This window comes from Callithrix jacchus, chromosome 9 (assembly GCF_049354715.1).
Source record: "Callithrix jacchus isolate 240 chromosome 9, calJac240_pri, whole genome shotgun sequence".
NCBI classification, from domain to species: Eukaryota; Metazoa; Chordata; class Mammalia; order Primates; family Cebidae; genus Callithrix; species Callithrix jacchus.
In genome coordinates this window covers 74,451,571-74,476,042 of record NC_133510.1, presented here as the reverse complement: position 1 = coordinate 74,476,042, position 24,472 = coordinate 74,451,571, and the positions used below count along the sequence as shown (strand labels likewise).

Here is a 24,472-nt window from a genome sequence, read left to right as displayed (position 1 = left end):
ATAAACAATATTGAGACAAAAAAAATTAATAGAACAAAGTTAGTTTATTTATAAAGGTAGACAAAATTGACAAACCATTAGACAAACCAAGAAAAAAGGTGAAAAGACCAAAATAAAACGAGAAATTAAAAAAGGATACATTAAAACATACCACAGAAACACAAAGGATCATCAGAGAGACAAGTACGACCAACCATACTCCAACGAACTGGAATTTGGATAAAGTCCTGGACACATACGACTTCCCAAGATTGAATCAAGAAGAAACCAAACCTGAACAAAACAATTACAATTAAGTTTGAATCAGTAATGAAAAGTCTCCCATTAAAGAAAAGCCCACAATCCAATGGCTTTACTGTGGAATTCTACCAAATATTTAGAGAAAAACAAACATCAATTCTTGCAAACTCTTCCAGAAAACTGAAGAGGAAAGAATTTTTCCAAACTCATTCTATAAGGCCAGCATTACCCTGGTGCCAAAACTAGACAAAGACACAACACAAAAAGACTACCACAGAACAATATCCCTGATGAATAAACGCAGGGATATTCTCAACAAAATACTAGTAAGCAGAATCCAGCAGCACATTAAAAGATCACTGACCATAATCAAACACAATTCATCCCAATGCATGGATGGTTCAACATATGCAAATCAACAAATGTGATCTATAACATCATTAGAATGAAGGATAAAAATCATATGATCATCTTAATAGACAAGGAAAAAAAGTACTTTATAATATTAAACATTCCTCATGATAAAAACTCTAAGCAAGTTAGTAGAAGAAACATACCTGAACACAATGAATTCTACAGCCAACGGGCAAGAGAAAGTAAGAAAGGACATCCAAATTGTAAAGAATCCTTGTTTGCAGATATAATCTTATATATAGAAAACCCTAAAAGCTCAACTAAAAAAATTCCTAAAGTTGATAAATTACATAAAGTTGCAGGACACAAAATCAATGCACAAAAATCTGTAGCATCTCTATACACCGATAATGAACTAGCAGAAAAAGAAATCAAGAAACCGGAATCAACCCAAATGCCCATTGATAATAGACTGGATTGGAAAAATGTGGCACATATACACCATGGAATATTATGCAGCAATCAGAAATGATGAGTTTGTGTCGTTTGTAGGGACATGGATGAATCTGGAGAACATCATCCTCAGCAAACTGACACAAGAACAGAAAATGAAACACCGCATATTCTCACTCATAGGTGGGTGATGAAAAATGAGAACACATGGACACAGAAAGGGGAGTACTAAACACTGGGGTCTATTGGGGGAAAAAGGGGAGGGCCAGTGGGAGGGGGAGGTGGGGAGGGATAGCCTGGGGAGAAAAGCCAAATGTGGGTGAAGGGGAGAAGAAAAGAAAGCACACTGCCATGTGTGTACCTACGCAACTGTCTTGCATGCTCTGCTCATGTACCCCAAAACCTATAATCCAATAAAAAATTAAAAAAAAAAAAAAAGAAACCGTTTACAATAGCTACAAGCAAACAAAAAAGAAATAATGTAGGAATAAATTTAACCAAGGTGAAAGATCTCTACAAAAATAACTATAACCCAGATGCAGTGGCTCACGCCTGTAATCCCATCATTTTGGGAGGCCGAGGCAGGTGGATCACAAGGTCAGGAGTTCGAGACCAACCTGGCCGATACCTCCATCTCTACTAATACAAAAAAATTAACCAGGCACCAGTGGCACACACCTGTATTCCCAGCTACTGGGGAGGCTGAGGCAGAAGAATTGCTTGAACCCAGGAGGTGGAGATTATAGTGAGCCAAGATTGTGCCACTGCACTCCAGCCTGAGCGACAGAGAGAGACTCCATCACACACACACACACACACACACACACACACAAAAAAAAGAATAACTACAAACACTGATGAAAACTTAAAGAGGACATAAAATAATGGAAAGGCATCCATGTTCATAGATTGGAAGAATTAATATTGTGAAAATGACCACACTACCAAAAGTAATCTACACATTCAATGCAATCCCTATCAAAAGACCAATGACAATGTTCCCAGAAATTGAAAAACAATCCTAAAATTCATATGGAATCCCAAAGACCCCAAATAGCCAAAGCAATCCTGAGCAAAAAGAACAAAGCTGGAGGCATTACACTACCAGACTTCAAGGTATACTACAAACCCACACTAACGAAAACAGCATGGTACTAACATAAAAACATACGCAGATCAATTAAATAGAATACGGAAACCAGAAATAAATTTAGAGCCAACTAATTTTTGACAAAGTTACCAAGAACATTCTTTGAAGAAGAAACAGTCTCTTCCATGAATGGTGCTGGGAAAACTGTGTAAGCAGAAAAATGAAACTAGAACCCTATCTCTCACCATATACAAAAATCAACTCAAAATGGATTGAAGGGCTGAGCGTGATGGCTCATGCTTGTAATCTCAGCACTTTGGGAGGCTGAGTAGGGCAGATTACCTGAGGTTGGGAGTTCAAGACCAGCCTGGCCAACATGGTGAAACCCCATCTCTACTAAAAATACCAAAAAAATTGGTGGGCATGGTGGTGGGTGCCTGTGATCCCAGCTACTCAGGAGGCTGAAGCAGACGAACTGCTTCAACCTGGGAGATGAAGGGTGCAGTGAGCTAAGATCACTTCACTGCACTCCAGCCTGGGCAACACAGCAATCTCAAAAAAAAAAAAAAAAAAAAAAAAGGATTGAAGGTTTAAATGTCAGATCCAAAAATATGAAACTATTATAAGAAAATGCCTCAAAAACTACTAGAGGAAATTCTTCGGGACACTGATCAGGAAGAAGATTTTATAAAGAAGACTGCAAAAGCACTGGCAACAAGAGAAAAAACAAACAGGATTACCTCAAACTAACATCTTCTGCACAACACAGCAAACAATCAACAGAATGAAGATACAAACTGTAGAATGGGAGAAAAGACCTCCAAACTATATATCCAACAAAGGTTTAATATCCAGAACATAAAAGAAAGTCAAAAAACTCAACAGAAAAAAAAATATTCCAATTTAAAAACGGGTAAATGAGCTAATATCTCTCAAAAGAAGACTTACAGGGAGTTTATAATCAAGACAACTTGAATCTATGCTCCTGGAATGCAATCCTCAATCTTGGCCCAAAAAAACTCTACACCTACATTAAAAAATACCAATGACAAAAAAACACACACAAAAATGGCTAACAGGTATATGAAAGAAATGTTCAACATCACTGATCAGTAGAATACAAATCAAAACTTCAACGAATACTATCTCATCCCAGAAAGGCTAATTAACTGATGACTAACTCTCTGTCATCCAAAATACAAAAAAAAAAAAAAAATGCTGCTGAGGATACGAAGAAAAGATAACTTTTATACACTGCTGGTGGGAATGTAAATTAGTACAACCACTGAAGAAAACAGTATGAAGGTTCCTCAAAAAACTAAAAACAGTGGCTGGGCACAATGGCTCACACCTGTAATCCGAACACTTTGGGAGACCAAGACAGGCAGATGGCTTGAGATCAGGAGGTCAAGACCAGCTTTGTCAACATGGAAAACCCCATCTCTACAAAAATTTTTAAAAAATCATTAGCCAGGCATGGTGGCACAGGCTTATAGTCCCAGCTATTCAGGAGGCTGAGCTGGGGAGACTGCCTGAAACCAGAAATTGGAGGTTGTAGTAAGCCAAGACTGCACCACTGCACACCAGCCTGAGCAACAAAGCAAGACTCCATCTCGAAAAAAAAAAAAAAAGAATTACCATATGGTTCAGTAATCTCACTTTTGAGTATATATCAAAAGAAAATCAGTATGTCAAAGAAGCACTCCCATGTTTAGTGCAGCACTACTCACAAAAGCCAAATACGGAGTCAATGTAAGAGTCTATCAACAGATGACTGGATAAAGAAAATGTGGTGGCTGGGCACAGTGACTCACACCTATAATTCCAGCATTTTGGGAGGCTGAGACAGATGAATCACCTGAAGTTGGGTGTTCAAGACCAGCCTGACCAACATTGAGAAAAACTGTCTCTACTGAATACAAAATTAGCCAGGTGTGGTGGTGCATGCCTGTAATTTCAGCTACGTGGGAGGCTGAGGCAGAAGAATCACTTACACCCGGGAGGCAGAGGTTGCAGTGAGCCGAGATCACACAATTGCACTCCAGCCTGGGCAACAAGAGAGAAACTCTGTCTCAAACAAGAAAAAAAAAAAAGAAAAGAAAGGAAAAAAATGTGGCATATATGCACAATGGTATACTATTAAGCCATAAAAATGAAAAAAATTCTGTCCTTTGCAGCATCATGGATGAGCATAAAGGATACATGTTCAATAAAATAAGTCAGGCACAGAAAGATAAATACCACATGTTCTAATTCATATGTGGAAACTAAAAAGTTGACTTCATAGAAGTAGAAAGTAGAACAGCAGCTACTATAGGCAGGGAAGGGTTGGGGGAAGGGGAATAGACAAAGGTTGGTTAATGAACACAAAACTACAGCTAAACAGGAAGAATAAATTCTAGTGTTCTACAGCACTATCGCATGATATAATTAACGGTTTATTGTACATTTTCAAATAGTTTAGAAGAGCAGATCTTGAATGCTTCCAATACAAAGAAATAAATGTTCAAAGTGATAGATATACAAGATTTGCTTATTACACAATATATACATATATTTAATTATCACAATGTACCCCATAAATATGTACAATTATGTGCTAATTAAAAACAATAAAAGCAAAATCTAGATTTTTTTAAAAGTCCAATTAAAACTTTAATAATATGTAACAATGAAGATAATATTTCTTAATTAGACTCTATCATGAATTGATTCCTAAGGAGTATCATTCTGCCACAGAACATTCTGCTTCTATGTTTATCAACTGTAATAACAGACATTTGAAAAGATATCTCCAGGCATATTTGTTACAAAAAACTATTTTGCTACAGGAAACAATTATGACATGAAGCCCTTCATCTCAGATAACATTTGTTAGTAGATAACAGACGTTACTTTATGGATATGAGGACTTGGGAGGCAAAAAAAAAAACAAAAAAAAAAACATTTGTTAGTAGAATAAGCTTTCAATTTATTTACTCTGATTTTATTAATGATCTCTAATGCAAAATAAAAAGAAAGGTTCTGCCCAGGCACACTGTATCACACCTGTAATCCCAGGATATTGGAAGGCCAAAGCAGGAGGATTGCTTGAGACCAGGAATTCAAGACCATCCTGGGAAGTAAGGTAAGATGCCCACTTCTCTTAAGAAAAACAAAATTAAATTAAAAACTTTTAAAAAGAAAGTTTCACATGATTTTATCTGCTATGTAATATTTTTATTATGCATTACTTTACAAAAATCTTTCTACATTATCACATCGACCCTCAAAATTCAGTTGGACAGACATTATCATTCCCATCTTGCAACTGAAAAAACTGCAAGAAAATTAAGTTATTTGCTCAAGGTTCTTCCACTACTTTGGAGGTGAGACTCAAAGGTCTACTCTACAAGTTTTATTTGTCCAAAGAGTACATAATGAAAAAAGCTATCAACTTAAGACTCAGCACATATGTACACTGACAAAACTAATCCAATACCCTATGTGCAGTTTGCATCCCAATCTGGAGTATTCACCAACTACCAGTGCTGTGAATATGAATAGGTCCTCTGTACTATAGAAAACAAAGAAAGAGCATCAGCAGTCACTTTCTTCCTTTCTACTACTTAAGATATGAGAGAAAATGAAGAGCTCACAGGAACAGTCAAAAAAAATAATAAGTCAGGAAAAAAAAGAAAAAAATATATATCCCAAGAAGGTAACCGTCTATGGAAATGACAATCTGGAATCTGGCAAATGGAAGGCTAAAAGAAGAAAAAGACTGAAACAAAAGCCTACACTACCAGAGATGTGCAACATGTTTGAGACTCCTTACATAAGAAGCCAAATTCTACGAAGAATCAGCACCATGCACCCCAAATAACAGAAGCAAGAAAGACTTCCCATGACTGTTAACTTAGGGATACAGAGGTATCAATATGTAAAAACAGAATAGCCTAATCAGTTTCCCAGACCATATCTGAGATATTACTAAAAGTCTATATAAGATCCCCAAGCCTAGCAACTTACTAATTTGTGATATTTTATAAGGGAACAAATTATATGGCAAAAACTTATCTGGAAAACAAACCTAATGGGGATATAAATGATGTTTTCATCTTCCAGTTCATCTGGCAGAAAACAATGAATACGAAAATTGCATGAAGGATACATAGTGTTGAAATCAAGATTTGGGAGGTTTGGCAGTATGTGGGTGGGTGAACCATAATTTCTTTACGGTCCAATCTTTCAAAATCAAGAAATATGTATTTGATTAAATGATTAAAGTTGAAAATGGAAGAGAATAACAACATACCCCCCCAAAATAAGATATCACATATAAGAAAAAGACAAAAGATGCAACTGATTGAGAAAAACTTAATGTTACCCAGTAATATTAAATAAAAGATATGGAAGAATTTTTTTTAAAAAATGACACAATAGCTATGTTTTAATACTACTAATAATAAATGCAAGAAAGTGATTATAATAAAAGTTAGGATAATGGTTACTTAGGAGACAAGGGGTGGTACATGGAAGGTCATCTGGAGTTACCCACAAAGGTCTATTTCTTAACCTGAGTGGTGATTACAATAAAGTTTGCCTATGACTACTTCAGATATATAAAAAGTGTGATTTTCAGTTTCTGAATTTTGTTTTACAACAAAAATGCTAAAAATTACTGGTAATAAACACAAAATGATATGGTTTGACAGTGTCCCCACTCAAATCTCATCTCAAATTATAATCTCCACACATCGAGCAAGGGAGTCAGTGAGGCGTGACTGGATCACAAGGACAGTTTCCCCCATGCTATTCTCATGATACTAAGAAAGTTCTCACAAGATCTGATGGTTTAAAAGTGGCAGTTGCCCCTGAGCACTCTCTCCTGCCGCCATGTAAGACATGCCTTGCTTCCCCTTCAACCTTCCTCCATGAAGTTTCCTGAGGCTCCCCCAAGCCATGAGAAATTCTGAGTCAATTAAACCTCCTTCCTTTATAAATTACCTACTCTCAGGTATTGCTGTATAGCAGTGTGAAAATCAACTAACACACAAAATGTAAAGTCTTAAATAGGATCTAAATCAAATCTCCAGAGTACAGAAGGAATATTTATCTGATGGAAAACATGACACAGATTCAACAATGGAAAAATGTACCTTGAGAAAAAGAAAGGGAAGGATAGATCAAGCAGATATGTGAGGAAGTAGTACTACCTATCATCAAATGAACCTGCAAAAGGGGTGGGGTGATTAAGGAATGCTATTGTTTTGGAAGATTATACAAACTATCAATGAGATGGAAGAAAAAAATACTTTTTTACCTTTTTTTTTTTTTTCTGAGATGGAGTCCCACTCTGTCTCCCAGGCTGGAGTGCAGTGGCTTGGCTCACTGAGACCTGTGACTCCCAGGTTCGAGCAATTCTCCTGCCTCAGCCTCCTAAGTAGCTGGGATTCCAGGCGTACACAACCATGCCTGGCTAATTTTTGTATTTTTAGTAGAGACAGGGTTACACCATGTTGGTCAGGCTGGTCTCAAACTCCTGACCTCGTGATCCACCTGCCTCAGCCTCCTAAAGAGCTGGGATTACAGGTGTGAGCCACTGCACCCAGTCAAAAAAGACACTTTAATACAAATTACAAACTGGTATAAAACCACTCTATGTAGATGATGATGACCTTCAGCTACCCAAATATCTACTGGCACACTCTCTAAATACATACCATCTGTTAAAATTCTTGAACGTCTTGCTGATAATGTCACCTGTCAGAAGGTACAGAACAGAAGAGAATTAATGTAGACCAACAAGAAGGAGACAGTAAAATCTGGGGAGAAAATAGCTATCTTAAGAGTTCAGAACAACAAAGAGAACAAATTTGGAACACAAACATTCAGCCTAGGATTGAAGGGGGAAAAAAAAACATGTACAGAAGAGATAGGTATTAATTCCACCAAAAACAAAAAGGAAAAGGAACCCTATACAAAAATTTCCACTTCTGGCCAAGATGAAATGACAGGCTGGATTTAATCTCCCACCAGGAAAACAATAATAATAATAATATTAATAATAAACTAAAAATACTGAACAATCTATTAAACAATGGTTTTCAAGATACTCTCTATCAAACAATGAAGGATGGTATCTACTGAGAGAAAGGAACCAAATTAAGTGAGCAATACAATTGCCTAGCTTACTGTCTTAGTTCCCAGTTATGGGAAAGGGAGAGAAAACTAAGAAGGTGTCCAGTGAGGAGAGAGATGTGGGAAATGGGGGATCCCAACACAGCTAGAATTCCTGGGAGAAAGTACCAGAAAAAAGAGAAGTACACACAGGAAACTCAAGAAATCTGAAGTCTTCCTTGAGTATTCAGCAGAATATGGAACAGTGCATGTTTGTGAGTAAACTCTTCAAGGCAAGAGGGAAACTATTAGAAGAAACTATCTGCAGGCTCACATCACTGTTTACACCAGTTAGGGTGGGAAACCTCATCATTCACAAACCACTGGGTAGAATGGTCTTGCCTCGTCAGTGAGGCAAAATTAGCTCTACACTAAACGCTGTGCTGATCTCATTTAGCAAAGTTTAAAAGCGAGACCCAAAAGTACCAAACTGTCTCCAAGAACTTAAGTGCCTTCTAACATAAAGCTCAGTAATATTTTACAGAACACAAAAGCATCTAGCATCCAAAAAGAGAATTCAACATATCTGACATCCAGTAAAAAATTTACCACTTAAGTCATGCTAAGTGCCAGGAAAATATAACCTATAACAAGAAGAAAAAACAATCAACTACAAATGGCCACAAAATGACACAAATAATCAGTAGTGAAGGATATTAAAGTATTATTTTAAGTCCATTCCATGTGATCAAGACACTAAAGTCACAATTTGGCCAGGTGCAGTGGCCTGTAATCCCAGCACTTTGGGAGGATGGTATGGTTTGGATCTGTGTCCCTGCCCTAATTTCATGTTAAATTCTAATCCCCAACGTTGGAGGTGGGGCCTGGTAGCAGGTAATGGGATTATGGGGGCAGTTTCTCATGGTTTAACACCATTCCACTTGATGCTGTCATGGCAATAGTGAGTTCTCGTGAGATCTGATTGTTTAAAAATATGTGGCATCCCCCCTCTCTCTCTTCCTTCTGCTTTGGCCATGTGAAGTGCTGGCTCCCCCTTTGCCTTCCACCATCATTGTAAATTTCCTGAGTCCTCCCTAGAAGCTGAGCAGATACCAGCATCACACTTCCCACACAGCATGAAGAACTGTAAACCAATTAAACCTCTTTTCTCTATAAATTGCCCAGTCTCAGGTATTTCTTTAGAGTAATGAATAATAATTGACTAATACAGAAAAGTGGTACCAGGAATGGGGTTGCTATAAAGACACCTGAAAATGTGGGAGCAGCTTTGAAACTAGGTAACAGACAGAGGTTAGAAGAGTGTGGAGGGCTCAGAAGAAGACAGGAAGATGGGGGAAAGTCTGGAACTTCCTAAAGACTGATTGAACGGTTGTGACCAAAATGCTGGTAGTGATATGGAGAGAGAAGGCTAGGCTGAGGAGGTCTCAGATGGAAATGAGAAACTACTGGGAACTGGAGTACTTCTGTTATGTCTTAGCAAACAGCCTGGTTGCGCTGTGACCCTGCTCTTGGGATCTGTGGAACTCTGAACTTGAGAGGGATGATTTAGCATATCTAGTGGAAGAAATTTCTAAGCAGCAAAGTATCAAAATATGACCTGGCTGCTTCTAACAACCTATGCTCATATGTGTAAGCAAAGAAATGACATAAAACTGGAACTTATATTTAAAAGGTAAAACTTATATTTAAAAGGTAAGTGGAATATAAAACTTTAAAAAATTGGCAGCCTGGCCATGAGGCAATAAATAAAAGCCCATTTTCACGAGAGGAATTGAAGCCCATGGCAGAAATTTGCATAACAGAAAGGCAAGTGCAGATAGCCAAGACAATGGGGGAAAAGGACTTAAAGGCATTTCAGCGTCCTTTGCAGCAGCCATTCCCATTACAGGACCAAGGCCTAGGAGGGAAAAATGGTTTTCTTGGTTAGACCCAGGGTCCTGCTGCCCTGCACAACCTCAGGACACTTCTCCCTGCATCCCAGCTACTCCAGCTTCAGCTGTGGCTCAAAAGAGCCCAGGTAAAGCTCAGGCTGCTGCTTCAGAAGGTGCAAGCTGTAAGTCCTAGCAATTTCCACATGATGTTAAGCCTGCAGGTGCACAGAATGCAACAGTTGAAGGTTGAGAGTCTCTGCCTAGAATTCAGAGGATGTATGGAAAAGCCTGGTAGTCCAAGCAGAACCCTGCCACAGGGGCAGAACCCTCATGGAGAACCTCTACTAGGACAGTGGTGGGGAGAAATGTGGGATTGGAGGCCCACATAAAGTCCCCACAAGGGCACTGCCCAGTGGAGCTGTGAGAAGAGGGCCACTGTCCTTCAAACCCCAGAATGATAAATCCACCAACAGTTTGCACTCTCAGCATGAAGAGCCACAGGCACACAATGCCAGCCCTTCAGAGCAGCCACAGGGGCTAAGCCCTGCAACACCACAGGACAGAGCTGTTCAAGGCCTTGGGTGCCCATCCCTTGCATCAGTGTGGGACATGAAGTCAAAAGAGATTATTTGGGAGCTTTAAAATTTAATGACCACTCTGTTGGGTTTCAGACTTGCATGGGCCTGTCGCCCCTTTCTTTTGACTGATTTTTCCCTTTTGGAATGGGAATATTTACCCAATGCCTATAACCCCACTGAATCTTGGGAATAACTAATTTGTTTTTTATTTTACAGCCTCATAGGTGGAAAGGAATAGCTTTGTCGGAGATGAAACTCTGGACTTTGGACATCTGAGTTAATGCTGGAAATGAGTTAAGACTTTGAAGGACTGACTACTGGGAAAGTATGATTCTATTTTGAAATGTGATAAGGACATGAGGTTTGGGAGGAATCAAAAGTGGAAGAACATGGTTTGGATCTGTGTCCCTGCCCAAATCTCATGTTGAAATGCAATCCTCAATGTTGGAGGTGGGGCCTGGTGGGAGGTAAGGGATAAGGGAGTGGTTTCTCACGGTTTAACACCATCCATCCACTCTTGATGCTGTCATCACAATAGTGAGTTCTCATGAGATCTGGTTATTTTAAAGTGTGTGGCTCCTCTCCCACTTCCTCCTACTCTATGTGAAGTGTTGGCTCACTCTTTGTTTTCCACCATGACTCAGTTTCCTGAGACCTCCCTAGAAGCTGAGCAGATGCCAGCATCATGCTTCCTGTACAGCCTGTAGAACCATGAGCCAATTAAACCTCTTTTCTCTATAAATTACCAGGTCTCAGGGATTTCTTTATAGCAGTGTGAGAACTGACGAATACAGAGGCCAAGGCAGGAGGATCACCTGAGGGCAGGAGTTCAAGACCAGCCTGGGCAACACAGTTAGACCCCATGTCTACAAAATAAAGAAAACTGGGAATGGTGGCAACATGCCTGTAGTCCTAGCTACTCAGGAGGCTGAGGTGGAAGGATCACTTGAGCCCAGGAATTCAAAGTTGTAGTGAGTCATGATCTTATCACTGTACTTCAGCCTGGGCAACAGAACAAAAACTCTGTGGCTTATCCCGTTGCTGCCTCTGACTGCACAGCCAACCTGCTCAGAAGAAGCTGGGTCGCGCCATGGTGTAGACCACACTGACTCTGCATGGCAGGTGAAATGCAATGGTTTAAAACTTCTGATGTCTCTCAAACCACTCTAGCCAGTGTAGCCCCAGTATTTACTGTAATAATATTTGACAAACAGAGAAATTTTACCTCTTTTGTAAGGAAGAAAACTGAGTTATACCAAGAGCTAGGTCTTCAGGCCAGAGATTTGAGCTTTCAGCAGGTAATGAGTATGACAATCAGAAACAATAGGATTATCATGAGAATGGAGTATTTGAAAGCTGAGATAACTCCAGAGTGTCTTCTGACATTAGATCATCGTTAATTTAAACTCAGAGCAATGGGCGTTCAGGGAACTCCCTTCACAGTTGTCTGGAGGGGGTCAACTTGTTATAAATCCTTTAACCTTTTGAGTTTAGAGCTATAGTAGCACTCCTGCAATACTGGATCAATACCTTTCTGGGGAAACTTAGCATTTTGCAGCCAATGATCCTTGAGATGTTGTCTCCAATGCAGCTCAGAAGCTTAGGGTAGTAGTGACTGATGATTCACAAAGTATTCTTTTCATCAATCTGGACCACCACTGTAACATAATAATGATGCTGAATCTATAGCTGACCATAAGAACCTTCTCTCTTTCGCTCTTTGAAGAAATAGAAGTTGCTTTTGGAATGAATCTGGAATCTTACAGGTGTGAACTACCGTGCCCGGCCCAATAGATATTATTTGGAAATAAAAAAACATAATGATACATACAACAACATTAATGAATCTCAAAATAATTAACCTGAATAAAGAAAGCCACAAAAAAAACAGAGTATATACTATATAATTCCATTTATATAAAGTTCCAGAAAATTAAAACTAATTTAGAGTGACAAAAAAAATACTCAGTGGTTTCCTAAGGACAGATGGAATGATGGGAGTACAGTGAGTCAAGAGAAAACTTACAGAGGTGGTGGAAATGTCATTATCTTAATTGTGTTCATGGGTTCATGGTGTACACAAACGTAAAAAGTTGTGTACCCTAAATACATCTAACCTATTATGTCAATTGTACCTCAGAAATAGCTGTATAGGCCAGGTACAGTGGGTCACACCTATAATCCCAGCACTTTGAGAGGCTGGGGTAAGTGGATCACTTGAGGCCAAGAGACCAGATGGAGCAACATGGCAACACCCCATCACTACAAAAAATACAAAAATTAGCTGGGTGTGATGGTACATGCCTGCAGTTGCAGTTACTCAGAGGCTGAAATAGGAGGATCACTTTAGCCCAGGAGGCAGAGGCTGCAGTGAGCCAAGAGCACAACACTGCACTTCAACCTGGGCCACGAAGCAAAACCATGTCTCAGGAAAAAAAAAAAAAAAGAAAAAGTTGTATAAAAAATAATTTACATGGAAAGTCTCTTGTTGTAAACTGTAAAAACCTAACTAAAAATACACAAATATATGAGGACATTCTCACTAAAAAGAAAAGAACAACAAAAAGAAATTAGTCTTGCCTCAAAAAAATAATTAATTAACAATCACACCCACACTTAATTTAGAATCAAGTTTCCACAGGAAGCAAAATGTATCAAGAGCATTCAAGGCCAGGCACGGTGGCTCAAGCCTGTAATCCCAGCACTTTGGGAGGCCGAGGCGGGTAGATCACAAGGTCAAGAGATCGAGACCATCATGGTCAACATGGTGAAACTCCGTCTCTACTAAAAATACAAAAAATTAGCTGGGCATGCTGGCGCGTGCCTGTAATCCCAACTAATCGGGTGGCTGAGGCAGGAGAATTGCCTGAACCCAGGAGGCGAAGGTTGCGGTGAGCCGTGATCGCGCCATTGCACTCCAGCCTGGGTAACAAGAGCGAAACTCAGTCTCAAAAGAAAAAAAAAAGAGCATTCAAACACTTGCCACTTGGTGGTGCTAAACTGATTGTATAAAGCTCAATTCAACAGATTTTTATTAAACAATTATGTGCCAGACACCCTAAAGAACAGAAAGATTGAAAGGTATTAGAGTTCCTTGCCTGTATGTAGCTAGCAATATTATTATAAAAGTAAAATATTTACACAAGAAGAAATATTCTAAGTGTAAAAGTACCACAAAAAAAAATGAAAGTTTTCCTTTTAGGATAAAAATGTCTCATGCCCTCCAGGCTCTTGTTTATTCTTAAATATTTGCTAAGATGACCAAGCAGATAAGTACATGTATAAAATTTCCAATGATGGCCTGCTAACAGCAAAAGAAACTGCATTTTGTTTTTCTCCTCTAGCAAAGGAGCTATGTCAAACATAACTTATTTAAAAAGCTCTGGTGACCACAGTATACATTTTAGAATAAATTTTCTCACCTCCAATTTAACAAAAGTTTTAATTAAAAAGCAAAAATGAGGCAGAAAAACAGATGAATTCAACTTTTAGACAGAGTGTACTTTTTTGCATCCAACTCAAGAATGTCCTTCCTGACACAAAGAGCTGGAAAAAATAAGGAATCTTCAAAATACAGTAATTTTTATACTGTCCATACACTTAAGAATGAATTTTTACTTACATTAGGATTATCATAATCTTTATTTCCAAAAATGGAAGATAAAGGAAAACATCCAACCCAAATATTTTAAATGTACAAGTAAGGTTAGGGTAAAATGATTGCCCTAAATCTTTCTCCATACTTGGAAACCCATCACCTGCCATACACAACATACATTCTTGACTTTAGCAATTATGTGAACTTTTAGGCTAATATAACAACCAAAAATTTTCAAAGGTTCAGTTTATTTAAAAACTATTTGGCATAAAGATGATAATTTGAGCTTTTGGTTCCAGAAGGTATCCCCAGGAAATGCAAGACATTTCCTAACAGGCTCCATACCCAAATATCTAATCACCTACCTGATATCTGCACTTCAATAAGGCATCTTAAACTCAGTGTGCTGTATCTAAACCTGCTCTTCTTCTAATATTCCCAATTCTGTCAAAGATATCTCATCCACTTAGTTATCCTAAATGTCCCTTTCACCATCCAAACCTTCTCTTCTGACACTGGCCCCTCATCATTTCTAGCCTAAGTCACTAAAATAACATTCTAATCTGTCTTCTCCTGATCTAATCACCTTCCAATAATCTGTGTAAGGTGCATAATGTATAACCACTGCCCAAACTAACCTTTACAAAATGTCAATCTGGTTATACCACACAGGAGCTTAAAAATCTGACTTCACCCTTTACCTCTATAGTGAGGCCATACTTCCTTATACTCTGCAACACATACAACATTCTGCTTTGGGCCACTCAGAACTTCTCTGTTACCTGAAAGCTTTGTGCCTCTTTCCAGATTTATTCTGTCTCATCTACCTAGAACACCCTTTTATCCTTTCTCTTTGCAAATAACTTCTACTAAATCCTTCAGAAAAAACATAAGCAATAACCTGCCCAAACTCTCAGAATTATTCCCCATTCCACCTAATCTGATTTGAAGTTTCTTTACTCATACACTCAGCACATTTATGAGCACCAACCAGATGCTGGGAATAAAAGGTGTCAGTGGAAAAAACACACACAATGCAAAGTGTCTGACTAACCTGGCAGTATCATGTAAACCAGTAAATCAATGTTTATAGTAGAGTGTGATCGAGGAATGCAGAGAATCCTGAATGAGATACACTTTTCAGTTACTTCTTCAATAAATATACAGTAAACACCTACCATGTGGCAGGCACAGAGCAAGCTACTCCTAGGTATAAATAAATAAGACTCAGTCACTGCCTCTACAGCAGTTACAATCTAACAGGGAATTAGGACAACAAAACAGACAATTACAACATGTAAGTACCAACAGGCTGCCACAGCAAGCCCTAATAAATGCTGTCTTACCTAGATTTAGGAGGCTCAGATAGAGTGAGAATCAGGAAGACTTACTTAGAGTGAAATATAAACTGATATCTGAATAATGGCAATTGTAATTACTAGAGAGTACAGAGAAGCTGAGGGTGTATGTTCTTAGCAGAGGGTATGTTTTATACAGAGTAAGCAGTTCAGTTCTCAATTGAAACCAATATGCCAGAGAGTAGAGTCTAAATAGTTTAGAAACAAAAATAGAGACCAGATCAGATCATAAAGGGTGCATAAGCCATGCTAAAGAATTTAGGAGTTTGAAATTTATCCTGAAGGCAGACAAAACCAACTAGAAATTTGCCTTTCCTAAGCCAGTAAGGTGGCTGCAGAGCCAAGAACAAACAGCTGCAGTAATCCAGGGAGGGAGAGACGCATGATTGCTTGAACTAAGGCAATGGTAGTGGGATGAGGAAAGGTAGATGGCTTAGAAAGATATTTACAAGATCAAAATGACAAGACTTCATGACTGATTAGATGTGAGAGGTGAAGGGAGAACAGTCAAGGGCAAAACTGTGTAGATGAGGTTATTTACTGATAGGGAGAACAGAAAGAAGAAAGCAAACAGTGAGTTTTATCTAGCATATGTTAAAAATGCAGAATACAGTTGGTTCTAAGGGTAATACATCATGGATAGTCTGAAGTGAAGAGTGAGCCTTTAAGATATATCGAATGGTACAACTCTCAAGGAAGGGCAGAAGGCAGAACTAGTATTGTTTCTCAAGGATATCAATGTGCCAAGCTAAGTCAGATAGAAGACAGGAACAATTTAGGAGTTTGAGGACACACATAGTAAGGGCTGCAATGATCCATGACCACACCACTGCACTCCAGCCTGGGTGACAAAGAAAGACTGTCCCAAAAAAAAAATGACAATAATAATACAAGACTGTGTTTAACCACCCTTGTATCCAAAGAACTCAGTATAGTAGATATGAAAATGTTTGTTGAACTCAAGAATGCCAGAAAAATTTAACAATAATACATACTCCTATTATACCCTAGGTAACTACCATGCTACAATATCTAGTATAGGAAACAAGTCTCCAGGAAAATCTAGATACTGAGAATATCCATCTGTCTAAAGTACAAAAATTTCACAGGACTATGAGCATATTTTAAAAGAATTGGTTAGGGCCAATTTTAAGCTACGAAATAAATTCTTACTAAAAATGCCATCACAAATTCTGATTAAGAAAAAAAAAACAGCTGATTTCCCTACTGTCTTAATTAATTTTCTCTCTTTTTTTTTTTTTTTTTTTTTTTTTGACAGAGTCTTGCTCTGCCGCCAGGCTGAAGTGCAACCTCCATCTCCCAGGTTCAAATGATTCTCCTGCCTCAAACTCCCGACTAGTTGGGACTACAGGCACGCGCCACCATGCCCCGCTAATTTTTGTGTTTTTAAGCGAGACAGGGTTTCACCATGTTGGCCAGGATGGTCTCGATCCCTTGACCTCATGATCTGCCTGCCCTGGCCTCCCAAAGTGCTGGGATTACAGGCATGGGCCACTGCACCCAGCTCTTTCTCTTTTTTTGGGAAGGAGTCTGCCCCTGTCACCCAGGCTGAAGTGCAGTGGTGCAATCTCAGCTCACTGCAATCTCTGTCCCCTAGGTTCAAGCAATTCTCCAGCCTTAGCCTCCCGAGTAGCTGGTACTATAGGCGTGTACCACCATGCCTGGCTTTTGTATTTTTAGTAAAGATGGGGTTTCATCATCTTGGTCAGGTTGGTCTCCAACTCCTGACCTCCTGATCCCCCACCTAAGCCTCCCAAAGTGATGGGATTACAGGCATAAGCCACCGGACCTGGCCAGTAATTTTTAATAGAAAATAATTCTAATACAATGGTAAATCCTAGAGTGAACTGAAGTGTACGATCGGATTTTACAACTTTGAAACAAAACAGCTTTTAGTGAACCCATTTCTCTCACTCTAATCCCCCCTCCTTTTCTTCTCCTTTCCTTTTTTTTGTAAAAAAACAGGGTCTTGTTCTGTCACCCAAGCTGGAGTGGAGAAGCACCATCATAGCTCACTGCAGCCTCCATCTCCCAGGCTCGAGCAATCCTCCCACCTGAGCCTCCCAAATATCTGGGACAACAGGCACACGTCACCACAACCAGCTACATTTTTTTGATTTTTCATAGAGATGGGTTCTTATTATGTTGTCCAGGCTGGTCCTGAACTCCTGAACTCAAGTTATCCTCACAACTCAGCCTCCCAAAGTGCTGGGATTACAGGCATGAGCCACCACACCTTCACTTTCTCATACCTTCTTGCTTCTTCCTCTTCACTGAATACCTATTATGTGCCAGAATCTATGCTAGGTGCAGATTAAACATTTCAAGATCTGACCTCATGATGATTAGTGAGTCTACAGGTTCTAATATATTTACCTATTAATCATCATACCAAGCCCATAAAGTAGGTACTGTTATCATATCACAGATGAGGATAGTGAAGCACAGAGAGATTAAGTAATTTTACTCAAGTTGCTTGTAAATGAGTGAAGATAATTTCTAAAACTAGATTAGCTTCAGCGACCAACCTCTTAACCATTACCTTTTGCTACTTCCCTATACGACAGAGATTAACTTCCTCCATCACTTTCTGAGATTCCCAAGTTCAAAGCAAGTAGAGTTGTAAGAAAAGTTACAACCTAGGTGGAGTTACTGAGAGATTCTAATTCCACAGAGCTGGTAGCTCAGCATCTGTACTTTTTAAAAAAGTATCACAAGTGATTTTTATAAGCCTTAGCTAACACTCACTCCCCTGGATTTCTAAACTAAAACTCTTAGCTAAACCTTGGTGAAGGGAGAGGGGAAATGAATAAGTAAATACACATATACATTTTCTCCCCATCCCTTTTCCTAAAGAAAAAAGACCAGGAAGTAGGGAAGCATAAAAGTAACATGTCTTTTTATGTCACATTAACCAGCTTTGATTATTATTTAAATAAATAAATAAATAAATCAAAAGTGAAGGATTTTCATTTGCTTTTTAAATCAAGAGAGTATCAGATTTGCACATTATAAAAATAATTCCAGTGGTGGTGTAGAGAAGACTAAGGGCAGAGACTGTAGACAAGGAGTAAAATCAGCCAAGAAATGAATAAATCAGAACACGTAGCAGAACCTCAAGTGTCTCTCGGACACACAACAACATCCAGCAAAACTAAAAGCCTGGGCCAGGCGCTGTGGCTCACGCCTGTAATCCCAGCACTTTGGGGGGCCGAGGTGGATGGATCACAAGGTCAAGAGATCGAGACCATCCTGGTCAACATGGTGAAACCCCGTCTCTACTAAAAATACAAAAATTAGCTGGGCATGGTGGCGCGTGCCTGTAATCCCAGCTTCTCAGGAGGCTGAGGCAGGAGAACTGCCTGAACCCAGGAGGCGGAGACTGCGGTGAGCTGAGATCGCGCCATTGCACTCCAGCCTGGGTAACGAGCGAAAACTCCATCTCAAAAAAAAACTAAAAGCCTGAACTATCTAAGAAGATACAGGAAATTAAAGAAACCTGGTAGGTTTCTTAAGGTAAAACTGGTAGGACATGGTTACTGATTAGTTTGTTATAGGAATGAATGCCTCCAAGTATGTTTAACATGCAACCAGGTAAAGATGATGCCATTAAACCAGATCCGAACTTACCGAGAGAATAAGTGGGTTTTGTTGTTCATGATAGCATTATTTGGGAAAGGAGTAGCTTTTGGCATGGAAAACTAGTTTCAGTGGAGTGATGGCAACAGGTGTGAATTTGCAGTGAATGACAATAAATGAGGTTATGAAGTAGAGTTACGAAATATAAGTCTAGTTTTAAGAAGTCAGACTATGAAAGGTAGTAGCTGCAAGGAGAGTGAAAAATGTCATTTCTGCTTCATTGCCTCAAGGATTCTTTCAAAATCAATCCAAACCTGAAAGAGGGAGATGTTTAAATGGAAGGGATCCCCTCTTGAAAAGCCCTAGCCTGGGCCGGGCTCACACCTGTAATCCCAGCACTTTGGGAGGCCGAAGTGGGTGGATCACGAAGTCAGGAGTTTGAGACCAGCCTGACCAACATGGTGAACCCTCTTATCTACTAAAAATACAAAAAAGTAGCTGGACGTGGTGGCACACGCCTGTAATCCCAGCTACTCAGGAGCCTGAGGCAGGAGAATTGCTTGAATCTGGGAGGTGGAGGTTGCAGTAATCCAAAATCGTGCCACTGGACTCCAGCCTGAGCGTCAAAAAGAAGGAAGAAAGAGAGAAAGAAAGGAAAGAAAAGGGGGAGGGGAGGGGGGGAGGGGGGAGGGGAGGGAAAAGTTTTAGCCTGGATCAGTTTAGACGGAAAATCAAACAGGATAATCTTCAAATATGCAGCGAGTCAAGCAGAGTATCAGCATCCACCCTTAATATAAAAAGTAAAAAACTGACAAAACAACCAAGGAACATGAATAATCCAAAAAAGGATGCCCACTCATCATTTAAAAGAGCTAGTACGTACAAGTATGTAATTTTATGGCTTTTTTTTTTTTAAATTCACATAACCCTAACAATTCCAATACAAGAAATAATGATTGGCATCTCCTCCGTTCTGCAGATAAAGAACGGGAAAGACAGAGAAGTCACAACTGCCCAATTTTCCAAGGTCACACTTCAGATTAACAGCAAAACCCAGCCCATATCTGTTATTCAGCCGCCTGGTCTAACATTCCAAACACCAAACGACAAACTCTGTCGAATAATTCAAAATGGGGTAGGGAAGGCAACAGGGAGACATGAGTGAAACTCAAGGAACAGAGGACGCTATCTGCAACGAGTAAACAACCCTTAGTGTTCGATGAGTCACTTCAGTTGATTCCAGCCGTTTAGAAAATACTACTGCACTGGGAAATACCATCAGTGGCTTATCGTAAAGCTGATAGCCCTAACTATACATAAGATGTTCCCTCGGAACGTGAACAGGCACTATAGGACGAAATCACCGCACGTAATCCTAGTTTCCAACGAACTAGGAGTGTGTCACTGATCACCTCCGTAAAACAGCATGACCATTACTCCCACGGAAATGTCTAGGAAATAAATATTTGAATACACGCCTTCCTAGACAAGCGCAGGATGGTGTAAATCTTCAGTTCTCTCAAGAAACACGTCCCGCTGCTCACAATCACCAACCAACTCAGCAGCTTGGTAAAAACAGACCCAGTACACTCGTTTTCTCTAAGGGCACAGCTGCCCAGCACCTATTCAGCTCCTCCCGAAGGAAGCATAGACATTTTCACCAGAGTGTAGCAAAGAAAACCGGGGCAAGTTGGGTTTACGCTTCAAAGAGAGAAAAGACGTTGGAGTCAGAAGAGTAGACATAAAGAACTAGAGTCAAGGAAAAATGAATCAGAGGAAAAAAAGAAACTAGAGAGCCACCTGCCCCTTAGTAAAGGTAATACGAATAAAAGCCTCTCTGCTCTGGGGCAGAAGAGCGCCAAGGCCCAGCTGGCCTTGGAACAGGAGCCGGCTTTGTAACTCCGCGGTAAACTGGCATTTTTGGGAAACCAGCTGACACCAACCAGTCTTCTCCTACAGATGCCACGAGTTGTCCTGACATAGAAAGTCCCTCGTGTCCCTCCCCCATCCAGCTGCCAAGGAGCAAAAGCATCCTGTCCCAGAGAAAAGCAGAGATCTTCCTGGAAGCCGTTACCTACCTTCCCGCTCACAACACCCGCCGCCGCCATGTTTCCTGAGCGTGCCTGGTGATGACGTAGCAGAACCTCACGTGTCTGTCGGACATACAACAACATCCGGCAAAACCAGAATAACATCCGGGCGGGAAAGGGGCGGGCAGTGGCGGGAAGGGAGCGAAGGAAAGGGGCCGAGCGGAAGAAACCGCCTGACGCCTGCGTACTGAGTAGGGCTCAGAGGCAGCTAGGGTGGAGCCTCAGGCGCTGCGCTATGCTACGCTTGCGTTTCCCCCACGACTCTCCAAGGAAGGCTCCTAAAAATGAAGATTACCCTACTTGTATTGGAGTTTGTTGGAGACTCTGAATGTAGCTCAGGCCAAGTCAGTTTGGTGAGATGAAAATAATACCGTACTGAGAGCCCGCAAGCATTGTCCTGGTTTTGTTGTTTTTGAGACAGAGTCTCGCTCTGTCGCCAGGCTGGAGTGCAGGGGCTCGATCTTGCCTCACTGCGGCCTCCGCCTCCTGGTTCAAGCGATTCTCAAGCCTCAACCTCCCGAATTGGTAGGATTACAGACGCGCGCCACCACGCCCAGCTAATTTTTTAAATTTTTATTAGAAAGGGGGTTTCGCCACTGTTGCCCAGCCTGGTCTCGAACTCCTGAGTTCAGGTAATCCACCCTCCTCGGCCTCCCAAACCGCCGGGATCACAGGCGTTAGCCACCGCGCCTGGACCATTGTCCAGGCTTTGTGGCAGTGGGCAAATCACCAGTGCGCTCAAAACCTTAATTTCTTATAGTAAAATCGAGGTAGTAGCGTTGCGATGAAGATCCAAAAACGCCTAGCACTAACACGGAGATATCCCAGCTGTATATGCGGTTTCTCTGTCTGGTCATTGCCACTCACACGTGACCTCCAGCAAGGTATTTCCAGAGGAACTGTGATAATACCACGCCCTCAAAGCTGCAGAGTCCAAGGCACATAGTTTATAGCACCTACACTTTACTTAATAGCTCTGTGGCTTAAAGCAAGTTTCTAAATTCATCAAAGCTTCAGGATGTAAACTGAGAATTACTCCTGCATAGAATGGTTGTAGGGTTTCACAACACGTGTGGTAAAATAATTTGTAAAGATACTAAGATAAGAATTTTACTTGTTCTCAGTGCTGTAAAAGAATGCAGAGAATGATTGTATACTACCCCCTTGATAACTCTGGCACAGATCTGGGATTTCCCTAGCTCCAGGGCAGAATAAAAAGTCCCTTTCACCAAAAACACTTGTGCCCATTGAGGTACTTCTGTTTTCACACAGTAGAGAGAGGTTAGAGGCGTTTGAGTTTGGTTGAAGTAAGTGGCAACTAGCTAAATGACAAAAGAAGAGTTGCAGGTTATGTGAATATCAGGAACCTAACGGGAGGGAGGTAGTGGAACCTTAGGTGGGAATGAATGTGTAGCGTATTAAGGAGATTGCAGGCTAGGTATCTGAGATTCCAACCACGACCAAGATCCTTATACCCAAGCTTGGCATTAAATCAAAAAAACAGCTCACCTACAAGGGATGAATGAGGTGTGACAATGAGAATATTAACAGTAATCAGCATTGCATGAAGACTCAAGGGCCTTTTCCAAATGTACTGCACTGAGACTAAGACCCCTAGAACCTTCATATAATCTTGGTGTGTAGTGGAACATCCTACTAATGACCCAAATAAAATTTTCCACTAGCGCAGAGCATTGGGATGTTTTTAGAGAGAAGTTTTAATGTGACACCACACTTCTTACACCCTGTGTTTTCAAGAAAAGTTGAAGTCCTTGGCACAGTGCCAGGAATAAAAGGCTTAATAAATGGTAGCTGTTAACTCAGATTTTTAATGTAATAAGGTTGAAAACTAAAAGCTTCTCATTAAAAAGCCTCATTGGCATCCCAGGTTCATCTGCTACTTCTTGACCTTCTTACATTTCATCCTCCAAGTGCCCCTTAAATAATGGTACTACCTACTGGCTAGCCATGGACCTCTCCTCCTTTTTCTCCAAACACTATTCCTGGGCCATTAACCTCATATTCTAGCATCCAAAATTGCCTATTTGCCAATGACTCCCAAATATTCCCAGCCCAAGTCTCTCTTTCCTAAACTCTAGCCCCTGTGTCCACTGCCACTGGACATTTGACTTGAATGACCTAATCATACCTCAAAAAAGTATAAGCCTTTATTACTCAAAGTGAACGTGTACAGACCAGCAGCACCAGCATCAGTGAAAGCTTGTTAGAAATGCAGAATCTGGCCAGGCGCAATGGCTGACGCTTGTAATCCCAGCACTTTCAGAGGGTGAGGCAGCTGATCAGGAGTTCAAGACCAGCCTAGCCAATATGATGAAACCCTAATACAAAAATTAGCTGAGCCTGATGGTGCATGCCTGTAGTCCCAGCTGCTCAGGAACCTGAGGCAGGAGAATGGCTTGAACCTGGAGGTGGAGATTGCAGTGAGCCAAGATCATGCCACTGCATTCCAGCCTAAGTCACAGAGCAAGACTCTGTCTCAAAAAAAGCAGAATCTGGCTGGGCACAGTGGCTCATGCCTGTAATCCCAGCACTTTGGGAGCCCAAGGAAGGCAAATCACTTGAGGCCAGGAGCTCAAAACCAGCCTGGCCAAAATGGTGAAACCCTGTCTCTTCAAAAAAACACAAAAATTAGGATGGTGTGGTAGTGCCTGTTTGCAGTCCTGTAGTCCCAGCTGCTTGGAAGGCTGAGGCTGGAGAATCGCTTGAACCAGGGAGGCAGAGGTGGAGGTTGCAGTGCCCCAAGATCATGCCACTGCACTCCAGCCTGGGCAACAGAGTTAGATTGTGTATTTTTTAAAATATGCAGAATCTCAGATCCTACCCCAGAACTACAGAAAAATCTGCACATTAGCAAGATCCCTAGATGATTTTTATGCACATTAAACTTTGAGAAGCATAGTCTTAAGTGGAACTGTTCTGCTTTCTTCTCTGAAAATTAGTACACTTTGTTAAAACAAGAGGTGTAGCTAGAAAACAATTCTCAAACTTCTGTGGTATCTTAATTCATTGTCTTGCTTTCTGCTTCTTCTAACCCTGGCCCATCATTCACACTTCTACCAGATTAATCTTTCTAAAGCATAAATGTGATCATGTAAA

General features: G+C 40.4%; 1 protein-coding gene across 8 annotated transcripts in view; it reads right to left on the bottom strand.

The window, feature by feature from the left end:
- TBC1D15 (TBC1 domain family member 15) overlaps positions 1-21,396 on the bottom strand; it is a 79,696-nt gene extending 58,300 nt beyond the window's left edge. For 4 of the 8 annotated variants that reach the window (XM_002752763.6, XM_002752764.7, XM_035257028.3 and 1 more), the window contains exon 1: positions 21,344-21,396. In XM_002752763.6, the coding sequence (XP_002752809.5) occupies positions 21,344-21,373 (30 nt within the window). In that variant the 5' untranslated portion in view covers positions 21,374-21,396. Of the gene's footprint in view, positions 1-7,842; positions 7,883-12,239; positions 12,368-21,343 lie in introns of all 8 variants that reach the window. The other 4 variants (XM_078336876.1, XM_009004222.3, XM_078336877.1 and 1 more) reach the window with 2 other exon arrangements.
- Between the last annotated feature and the right edge of the window lie 3,076 nt (positions 21,397-24,472).